General features: G+C 37.0%; 1 protein-coding gene across 3 annotated transcripts; it reads left to right on the forward strand.

The window, feature by feature from the left end:
* The first annotated feature begins 3,177 nt into the window (after window positions 1-3,177).
* LOC107557702 (epimerase family protein SDR39U1-like) lies at window positions 3,178-6,501 on the forward strand. 3 transcript variants are annotated; one of them, XM_016241226.1, is made up of 6 exons: window positions 3,178-3,860; window positions 4,437-4,550; window positions 4,839-4,921; window positions 5,035-5,156; window positions 5,422-5,574; window positions 5,841-6,501. In XM_016241226.1, exons 2-6 carry the CDS (start codon window positions 4,494-4,496, stop codon window positions 6,266-6,268), a joined length of 843 nt encoding a protein of 280 aa, XP_016096712.1. In that variant the 5' UTR covers window positions 3,178-3,860; window positions 4,437-4,493; the 3' UTR covers window positions 6,269-6,501. The 3 variants fall into 3 exon arrangements, with proteins under 3 accessions (XP_016096712.1, XP_016096696.1, XP_016096703.1); XM_016241210.1 differs by having other exon boundaries at window positions 4,437-4,543; XM_016241217.1 differs by having other exon boundaries at window positions 3,178-4,550.
* The last annotated feature ends 5,196 nt before the right edge of the window (window positions 6,502-11,697 follow it).

The raw sequence follows: 11,697 nt of genomic DNA on the forward strand, positions 1-11,697 counted from the left end.
AAACTAGCAGTTTAGTGACAGAAAGAAGCAGTTGGACATTTATAAGTATACAGTAAGTGTGTTTGATTGCTATAGTATATAAAATTTCATAGAGTGAGATCACGGAAAAACAAGAATTTACAAAATTTAGAAGAAGCCATTTAAAAGTTTATCTGAGACAGGGAAAGAAAAAGAGAGATCAACTTGGAGACCACACAACCTAACCAGGTCCATCTGGTCACTTCAGGGGGAATACAGTTCAGCCATTCAGATCTAATCAAGTGTATTGGTAAGTTACAAGAAATGCTCTTTGATTCTGTTCCTTTTTTTCTTTATTTTTCTCTTTCATCATTTCCCAGTTTTCTAATTTTAATGAAGCCATCCTTACAGAAATACATGACAGTCCTTCCAGTTATTTCCCATAATCTGCCCATTTTTCCATCTCCATCTCCAGTTTGTCCTTTGTGGCCACTCTCTGTTGATGCAACTCTGTCCAGTTTCTCAATTTGAACACATCTTTGAGGCTCTGAGGTCAACATTGAGCACAATCAGGGACAACTTTAGTGACAACTTTTTGCAAACTGGACAATCTTATCTTCTTGCACTGTAGGGATTACAATACTGATAGGTTCACTACTGTTAATTTTGCAACTACCTTACGTATTCTATTTCATGAAATTCCTTGCTTTGTTCTTTTAACTTGACTTTATATATGGTATTCTTTTCTTGACAATTGCTGCAATAAAATAAAATAAGTACGTATATAGTTGCATAATTATAGAACAGTTTCTTTCCAGATGAGAGTCAGTGTGAGAATGTGATCAGTGGATAAAACAGCAGTAGCATTCCTAGTAGTTGAGCTCAAGATCACACAGCAAGTTGTAGCATGTTGTTTCCAAGGATTTTTTTTTTTTTTTCATTGATGGCAGATTACTGGCTGAATTGCAATATTTACATGGTTGCTGAGAGCCTATCCTTGATACTGGCTCATACTTTATTTGCCTCTGAAGGAAATATTATAAAAGGAAAAATCCTCGATAACTCATAATACGTCATTTGGAATACACCAATTGGATAACCTGTGATTTCTGATTCCACCAGTTTTTCTGACGTCTTCCTGATGGGATCAGACAATGGGAACACCTCCTTAAACATGTCCAACCATTCCGAGGATGAGAGCATTGTGAGTAACAATATCTCTGTTGCCTTTGGGGCCCTCATCCTCAGCATTGTCTTCCTTCTGGGCGTTCCTGGCAACCTCTTCATTATATGGAGCATCCTAGCACGTGCCCGCAAACGCTCTGTCACCACCCTGCTCATCCTCAACCTGGCTTGTGCAGACGGTTGTCTGATGTGTCTGACAATTTTCTTTATAATATACCTAGCATTCTTTTCTTGACAATTGCTGCAATAAAATAAAATAAGTACGTATATAGTTGCATAATTATAGAACAGTTTCTTTCCAGATGAGAGTTAGTGTGAGAATGTGATCAGTGGATAAAACAGCAGTAGCATTCCTAGTAGTTGAGCTCAAGATCACACAGCAAGTTGTAGCATGTTGTTTCCAAGGATTTATTTATTTTTTTTTCATTGATGGCAGATTACTGGCTGAATTGCAATATTTACATGGTTGCTGAGAGCCTATCCTTGATACTGGCTCATACTTTATTTGCCTCTGAAGGAAATATTATAAAAGGAAAAATCCTCAGTAACTCATAATACGTCATTTGGAATACACCAATTGGATAACCTGTGATTTCTGATTCCACCAGTTTTTCTGACATCTTCCTGATGGGATCAGATAATAGGAACACCTCCTTAAACATGTCCAACCATTCCGAGGATGAGAGCATTTTGAGTAACAATATCTCTGTTACCTTTGGGGCCCTCATCCTCAGCATTGTCTTCCTTCTGGGCGTTCCTGGCAACCTCTTCATTATATGGAGCATCCTAGCACGTGCCCGCAAACGCTCCGTGACCACCTTGCTCATCCTCAACCTGGCTTGTGCAGACGGTTGTCTGATGTGTCTGACAATTTTCTTTATAATATACCTAGCCAAGCAGAACTGGATATTTGGAAGTGTCATGTGCAAGCTGCTTTTTTACTTGTGCAATACAAACATGTATGCTTCTATTATGATCATTACGCTGATGAGTCTACACAGACTAGTGGCAGTGATGTGGCCCACATACTTGACTGCCTGCACTCGTAGACGGACAGTATTACTTGTGCTTGGTGGCCTGTGGATTGTCGTATTTCTTTTGGCACTTCCTGCTTTGATATTCAGAGAAGAAATTAAGAATGACAATGGGAAGGAACGCACTGTGTGCGCAACTCATCACAAGAGTCCAAAGCATGTGAGTTTCTATGCTCCATTAATACTTGAGAATAACATTGTATATCAAACTGCTCAGCATTATACTTCATATTTCTCATATCACACCACAGATTTGCTCGTTTCATATAACCAGTGGTACTCAAAGAGGGGGCCGGGGCCCACTAGAGGGCCTCAGCAAACTACTAAGGGGGGCCACAGGATGACTGAAAATTATTAAAGGGACAGTCCACTCAAAAATTAATATTCTGTCATTATTTACTCACCCTCATACCATTCCAAATCTGACATTCTCTCTTTTGCAGAACAAAAAAGAAGATATTTTGAAGAATGTTGCTAACCGAACATTTGCGGTGATCCATGAACTTTCCTTAAATGGACAAAACATGCAATGGACATTCTGGAAACTGTTTGGCAAACAACGTTCTTCAAAATATCTTTCTTTGTGTTCATATAAGTTTGGAATGCCATGAGGGGGAGTGAATGATTACTCCTTAAATCATATTAAAATAATTTAACTTCATTAAACTGTTTAAAAAAATCAATGTACAAACTATTTAGGTATTTTGAAAAATATTTGTATTAACCATTTCAATTCCTATTTCCAAAATGTGATTATTATAATAATAATTATATTGTTTTATTAAAGAATATAGTTTTATGGCTTATGATTATTGATATATTTTGACACTCCCAGTTTCTGTTATTGAAAATATCATAATTAAACACTGAAGTAATAATTATAGCTTTGAATGTTATGTTGGACAATTGGGGCCTTTAAGTCAAAAAGACTGATATCCACTAATATACACAACTGGCACCAACTTGGCTTCAGTTACCAGTTATATTGAAAACAGCCTCGGATGAAAAAATAAACAGAAGTACAGCATATCAGAATGAATTCCGAGGGAAACAAAGACATCTCACCGATTTATTCCGCAACTTTAACCAGTCAGTGCAGTAGGTTTGTAATCATTAGTCAGGTGAAACACGGACTGCAAAATCATCATGTCTGGCACCCCCATCCCCACAAATGATTATTAACTGGATCAACGTGAACTCAACAAATTCAGTCAGACACTGAATACTAAGTGACTTATGTATGTGAAAGCTTTGATTAATTTTAATGTTGTATTAATTATCAGCAGACATAGCATGGTACATTTAATACAGTGGTTGTAAGCATAATTAATTCCCAATAAATTACAAAAGGTTGTATTAAGAGAATTATTACAAAAAGTGTGTTAATAAAGTGTATTATATAATATTTGTATACCATATTGCTAATTAATATGCAGTACCACTGATACATTTAAACAGTTAAGTACAATAATACTGATAGTTTACCGTTGTAAGAAGGTCACCTGGCGTCCTTAGCAACATGGCTGCGGTTACGTTCCAGTTTGCGTCGATCACGCGGTAAACATACGACACTCTCATTGGTTTAACCTTCGCTGGTAGAAAGACGTAAAGAAGTGGTTTCTGCAAGTTGTCGGGATAAACCAAGCGGACTGTACTTTGCAAGCACAATGAGAGTTGTAATTGGTAACTGTTATATCACTTATATTCATTTTCGCGTTGTCACGGCATGATATCGTAACAAAATAGCTCATTTTTTGTGTAACACTGAGAGCCTCTTGCAGTATAAACATAGCTCTGTTATATTAAAATATGCATTAAATGTATTAAAATATCCTGGCACCTTCTTTGAACGCATGTGATCTTGTTCTTATGGCATGACTGGCTTCATTGATCAGTTACTGTATAAATGAGAATTAGATTTATCTCGAGGTGATCTGTTTCGTAAGTGCTTTAACAGCGCATGCGCGACTACACGTGCGCGGGATCGGCTGCAGAAACAATTATGATGTAAAAACGTCATATACCATAACAAGAACATTCATTTATAAAGCACTTTTAAACACATTTTGAATCGATCCACATTGCTGTACAGTATGGAAAAAGAAATCTACATTCCATATACTACTTGCTATACTGTAAATATTGTAATATCATCATGTTGCTCCCCCCCAGCCAGTCCTTTTATGTTTTACCGCATTGGTTCTGTTTGATTGTAAAATTAATAATGCTTTATTTTTCTCACTTTCCAACTCCCATTAGGTGGAGGATCAGGGTTTGTGGGTCGTGAACTGACACGTTTGCTGAAAAGCAAAGGTCATGAAATCACAATTATATCCAGGCAGCCTGGCCCAGGAAAAATATCATGGGTATGGGGTAAATTACATTGAAGATTGTATTGATATGCATTGAAGTCGACTTTTACTTTTGATTTTTGCATCTGTGCATAAATCAGCAGTTAATCTATATTTGCTTTTAAATACAAGCCAAAGTAATGCCAAACTTGATATGAACCTGATTACAATGGTATTCAACATCATGCTTTGTAAGGCCTAGCTCTGGAGTCATTCATGAATGTATGATGTTAAAATGTACGATTTAATGGCGGTTGACAAGCCAAATGTTGCATTTTGGTAACTGACCCATATGTACCTGTTCCAACAGGCTGATGTAGAGTCAGGAGGCCTCCCGCCATGTGACGGCACTGTGAATCTAGCAGGGGAGAATATTATGAATCCTTTAAGATGGTAAGGATTTGTTTTCTTAGTGACAGTGTATATGAATAATTACATTCAAATAATGATTCACTGATCTTCACTTTAGTATGGTTATATTAATATCGTCTTAATATTTTCTCTAGGTGGAATAAAAGTTACAAAAAGGATCTGTTCTCCAGCCGAGTAAACACAACCAAAATTCTTGCCCAAGCCATTGCTGCTTCACCCACTCCACCACATTCATGGGTGCTTGTTACAGGAGTAGGTAAATAAGGGGTGTTTTTTCTAGCAAGCTAGACAAAATATATATATATATATATAATTTTTTCTAAATAATGAAGAATAACTTGTCAGAATAAACCCATTTACATCCCTCTCCATCTGTGTTCTTGTCTCCTCTATACCGATTTGATCAGTTAAAGGAAAAAAGACAATTTATACAGAGTAATGTTCTCTGTCTACAGTTATGTTTAATAATGCAATTTTTAAGGTTGACTTTTCATGCCGCTTTTCTCTGATTTTGTTTTCAGCATGTTATAAACCTTGTCTTCAAACCCAATACACTGAGGAGAGTGACTGGACACCATTTGACCTCCTGTCTCGTTTGGTGAAAGAGTGGGAGGCCGCAGGGCAACTTCCTGAAAACAGCGCTAAGAAAACAAGACAAGTGATCATCAGACCAGGTTAATATAAACAAATGTCTCGGCAGAGTGCTAGATCTCACCTGCAATATAACAAAATATAATGTAATAAATTACATTTTAAAATTTGTTAAAATAGAAAACAATTAATTTATATTGTAATAATATTTCACAATATTACTGTTTTTACTGTATCTTTGATCAAACGCCTTTGTGATCGTAAGAGACTCAACAACAGAAAAAAAACTGACTGATTCCTAACTTTTGAACAGAAGTGTAATTTTGTACTTTCTTCCTCTCACCCTCAGGTGCAGTGTTAGGGCGTGACGGTGGCGCCATGAAACAGATGTTGATTCCCTTCTGGCTTGGCCTGGGTGGGACGCTTGGCTCAGGACGACAGCCCTTCCCTTGGATCCATGTGTCAGACCTTGCTGGCATCATCGCCCATGCCTTGGAGCCCAAAGAAGGACCACCATCCACAGAGCCAGATGTATTTAATGGAGTTTCCCCTTCATTGAATACCAATTTTGAATTCACTAAGGCATTGGGCAGGACTCTAAAAAGACCTACTATCTTCCCTGTGCCTGGCTTTTTCTTGGATGTCTTCCTAGGTTCTGAGAGAGCTGTTATCCTCACACAAGGCCAGAAAGTGGTGCCCAAGAAAACCCTTGAGTCTGGCTTTGAGTTTCAATACCCAGATCTTACTTCTGCTTTAAAAGAAATTGTTGGATATTAGCAATCATTCAAAACATTTTTAAGCATACAAGTGCAGTATATTTCTTATAATATATACATTTGAAATTAAAATTAAGCATATAAAAAATAAATCTTGCTTGTACTTGATTTAATGTACATACTCAGAAAGACACATTGTTCTCAGCTCCTTTATTTGTCCCCCTTAAGAATTATATTTATCTGTGTGTTCAAAATGAGTACTTCATTTGTAAATAAATGTTTATATGAAAATGATTGAGTCCAGCTGTGGTATCTGTGGTATAATCCATCATTATATAATCATAGCAGATGTTATGTATCTCAGGACTTTGAGTGGCTATATTTGGCTCATCTGTCTGAGCCATGGGGTCATCCTCTACATGGAACATTTGCATATTTTTTTTTAAACACTACATTTAGAACAAATGCACATCAACACATGATCAAATCTATATATGGACACAATTTGCTTACTTACACCAACTGTTTAATGTTAGATATACTTATTAAGCTTCTTAAGTGATGTATCACATTACTGATAGCTGTAAAACTATAGAAATATGGCCAAAATAATAATAAAAACTTGCTAACCACAAAACGAATCGTGTTCATATACAGCACAAAAGTAGTGGAACGTTTTACTATCCAAAATACTGCACATATATGAAAATACTCATGAAATACTTGTGAAGTTGACATATCTGGTGGTGTAATATAGTATAATCCATGTAAAAGTATTAAAAACTTTTACAATTCTTTTATAATTATTATGCATGGAGCTATTAAGCTATTAAGACATGGGGTTTAAAATTAAAACTAGCAAAGGTGTTTAAATGTACAGCTTCCCTTATTTTTTTATTTAGTTTGTTCCAAATGGTTTATGTATCACTTTAAATCATTTAGAAAATGTAATACATTTTGTTTGCAAATAGCCAATTTCTGCTTGTGTGAATAGTGCTTTCTTAATAAAATAGATAATTTCATAATGTAATGTTTTTATATTCCAAAATATAATTCTGAAAACATACAGCTTTCCCTTTGAATTTATATACATGATGCATGTTTATAAAAAAAAAAAGTTAATGGACACGTCACGCATCAACTACCCAATCACTGCGAAATCATTTACATAAACACCACCCTGAACGCTCGGTCGAGATTAGTGTTCAATATTTTAACGAACAAACAAACAATTGTCTGAGAAACGAAGCTGGGCCGAAATGTTTTACTAATATATGTTTTAAAATTGTTTTACTTTCCATCAGCTATAAATGACTAACCGTCATTGTAAAGAGTCGTTCAGTGGCGAGGCTAAATAAAGAGACGCAGCTGACGTCACACTACGGAGCGGCAGGAAGCTTACTGTAGAGGTCACGTGCTGGGTGCTCGTCACTCTTCCAATCACCTCGGGGAAGGTCTGAGACAAGAGCCAATCGCTGTCCTCGCAGGACATCATCTGAACAGATGAGCGAGCGCACAGGCATCATGGGTCACAGCGCGGTGTTCTCGCACGAGACGTTGATACTCGCGCAGTTTCAGCAGATCAACTGATGCGATCTCCGCTGACTTGGAAACACTCGCGGCTGGCGAATGAGTTCAATGTGTAAGCTAGTACAAGATGCTAGAACCCAATTCAGACTACTCTCCCTCCGCACTTTTACTGCCTTTTCGCTATATATACGCCTATATATTACCGAGAAGGTTAGGACGATTCCAAAGGCCATGGACGTTGATACTCGCGCAGTTTCAGCAGATCAACTGATGCGATCTCCGCTGACTTGGAAACACTCGCGGCTGGCGAATGAGTTCAATGTGTAAGCTAGTACAAGATGCTAGAACCCAATTCAGACTACTCTCCCTCCGCTCTTTTACTGCCTTTTTATACGCCTATATATTACCGAGAAGGTTAGGACGATTCCAAAGGCCATGTTCAGAGAGGGACCCCTACACCCAACTAATTAACTTGCACGAAAATACTCGATAAATACTTTGGGGACGTTGACACGTCAGGTGGAACTATAGAACTATTAATTTTCTAGATCGGAACAGCACATCTTCTTTAACGCTGTAACATCTGTACACCACCTTTCATTTCATTCAGAGAGGGACCCCTACACCCAACTAATTAACTTGCACGAAAATACTCGAGAAATACTTTGGGGACGTTGACACGTCAGGTGGAACTATAGAACTATTATTATTTTTTTTTTTTAAATAATCATTATACATATATAATAATCATCAGACATGGAATTTAAATATACAGCTTCCCTTATTTATTTATTTTATTTTTTAATAAAATAGGATAGTCACAAGTTAAGATAGTCACATTATTCACATTAGCTGCCAGACCAAAAAAATCACTTCCATAAATTTCAAAAAGATGTTATAACATTACATGCTTTCAGTGGTTTTGTTTGTTCCAAAATGTTTAAGTATTATTTTAAATCATTTAGAAAATGTAAGAAATCAGAAAGAAATGTATTGCCAAGTATGTTCACAGACACAAGTCATTTGTCTTGGTGAATGAAGAAACTTCCAGTGCACAGCAAGAGAGCAACAGTACACAGTCAAATAAAAAGTAAATAAGATACATACAGTGCCTTAATGTTTTTTCACGTTTTGTTATGTTGCTGCCTTATGTTAAACTGCTTTAAATTACTTTTTTCCACATCAATCTACACTCCATACACCATGAAAGCGACAAGCTTTTCTCATCAGCATTTGGCAATAATCTGCCATTCTTCAACTCGTCTCTTCCCCTCTCGAGCTCTGTCAGCTTGGATGGGGGCAGATGCACATTTTCAGGTTTCTCCAGAAATATTTGATTGGGTTCAAGTTCTGGCTCTGGCTGGGCCACTCAAGGACATTCACACAGTTGTCTATAATTGACTCTTGCTGTGTGCTTAGGGTCATTGTCCTGTTGGAAGGTGAACCTTCTGCCCAGTCTGAGCTTCTGAATGCTCTGTACTGAGTTTTCATTAAGGCTATCTCAATATTTTGGTGCATTGAGTTTTTCTTCTACTCTGATGAGTCTCTCAGTCCCTGCCGCTGAAAAACAGCCCCACAGCATGAGGCTGCTACCAGCACACTTTACTTTTGGGATGCTACTCTGCAGGTGATGAGCAGAGCTGGTTTCCTTCAAACATAATGCTTGGAATTGAGGTTCATCAGACCAGATAATATCGTTTCTCACAGTCTGAGGGTCCTGTGAGTCCTGTGGTCCTAAAGCACAGATCGGGGGAGTGTTGCAGTGATGTTTGTCCTTCTGTAGATTTTTCCCATCTGCATACATATGATCATGGAGCTCAGCTAGAGTGACCATAAGCTTCTTGATCTGAACTCTACAGGTAGTTCTTTTGACCTCAGGGCTTGATTTTTGCTCTGATATGCATTATCCGCTGTTAGACCTTTAATTAAGACGTGTGTGCCTTTCCAAATTATACCCATTCAATTGAATTTGCCACAGGTTAACTTCACTTGAAGTGTAGTGACATCTACAAGCAATATGAATGCTCCTGAGCTAAATTTCAACTGTCCCAGATAAGGGTATGAGTACTTATGCAATGGAATCATTTAAGTTTTTTATTTTTAATAAATTTGCAAAGATGTTAAAAAACATTTTTTTGCTTTACCATTATGGTGTATGGAGTGTAGATTGATATGGGAAAAAAGTAATTTAAAGCAGTTTAACATAAGGCAGCAACATAACAAAATGTGAAAAAATGAAGGGGTATGAATATATGCACTGTATATGTATATATACAAATAAACAAAATAGTCCAATTTGTATGTAGAAGTGTGCTATATACAAACAGAATTAACAGGGAATGGAATAAGAAGTAGGGTATTTTATTGCACAGTTGGGAGAACCTGGGGCATTTAACTGGTCATGAAATTGTTTGGGTGAAGAAACCTTTTCTTGTTTTTGGCTGTTTTGGTGGCCAAAGCTCTGTAATGCTGACCAGATAGCAAAATTTTAAAGAGAAGGTGGCTTGGGGGTGGACGGTAGGAGGGGAGTTTAGGACGATTCAAAGGACCCTGAGAGAATGTGATTTGAGGGGGCCCAATTCAATATGCTGTTTAAGGAGCCCAGAAACCATAGCATTGCTCCTGTGGATGTGAGAGGTTCAGAGTAATTTTCTGAGCCTTTTTTCTCACTCTAGATGTATACAGTTCTTGAAGGGTGGGCAGTGGAGCATCAATAGTCCTCTCAGCAGTCTGAACTGTCCTTTGGAGACTTCTGATGTCTGATTTGGTAGCTGAGCCAAATCAGACAGTTACTGATGCAGAGGACAGACTGGTATTGTCTTTTTGTCTTGGTATTATAATGGGTATTTTCCTAATAAAATACATAACTGCATAATGTAATATATTCCAAAATGTAATTGCTGGTGAAATTGAATGGTAACACCTTACAATAAGGATTATTAGTTAACATTGGTTAATTTAATAACTAACATTAAATACCAATGAGAAATACATTTGTTACCATATTTATTAATCTGTACGTTAGTTAGTAAAAATACAACTGTTCATTGGTAGCTCAATTCCATTAAATAATATTAACTGATACAACTTATTTGTATTTTTAATAATGCGCTAGTGAATGTTGAAATGAACATAAACTAAGAACATAAACGTATAAATGCTTTAGAAGTTTTTTTTTATTATTATTTTTATTGTGTGTTCATGTTAACTAATGCAGTTAACTAAGGTCCACGCACTTGGCCCAAGGAAGGTATTCAGTGGTGGATGAAGGTTTCTTGTGTGCTCGGTCTTTTCAGCGCGCAAAGTTATTCAATTTTAATTCTAATCTGACTCCATTTTAGTATGACCTCGAATTTAGGTTGAAAGGCAAAGTCTCTAATTATTGCTATTATTCTGACATTTGGTTATTCTAGTTAACTCTTTACTTTATATTTACTCGTTCATTTGGAATCTATGTCGCTCAGGGTGCCTCTACATGGGCCCCACGATCACAAACTCACCAGTCTGATCATTAGCCAGAGGTTATGACTAATACTATTTAATAGGTCGCCCATGCTTACCATTCTTTAAATAGTAGTTCTGTTTAGCCCCCGTCAGTTACCCATGTACAACTTAGTTAAAGCTCAAAACAATAATCAGCGGTTATGCTAGTACTATTCGTCTAGCCCCCGATAGTTATATAACTGTGTACAACTTAACTAAAGCTGAGACAATAATCAGCGGTTATGCTAGTACTATGAAATATGTTAATATTTCGATAGTATTTTTATCTAGCCCCCCGATAGTTAAATTAACTATGTACAATTGAATAAAGCTCAAACCATAATCAGCGGTTATGCTAGTACTATTTGCCTAGCCCCCGGTACAACTTAATTAAAGCTGAGACAATAACCAGCGGTTATGACCAGTACTATGACTAGCCCCCCATAGTTAACGCAACTGAGTACAACTTAACTAAAG

The sequence above is a fragment of the Sinocyclocheilus grahami genome, unplaced genomic scaffold (genome assembly GCF_001515645.1).
Source record: "Sinocyclocheilus grahami isolate Dianchi unplaced genomic scaffold, SAMN03320097.WGS_v1.1 scaffold21.1, whole genome shotgun sequence".
Taxonomy (NCBI): domain Eukaryota; kingdom Metazoa; phylum Chordata; class Actinopteri; order Cypriniformes; family Cyprinidae; genus Sinocyclocheilus; species Sinocyclocheilus grahami.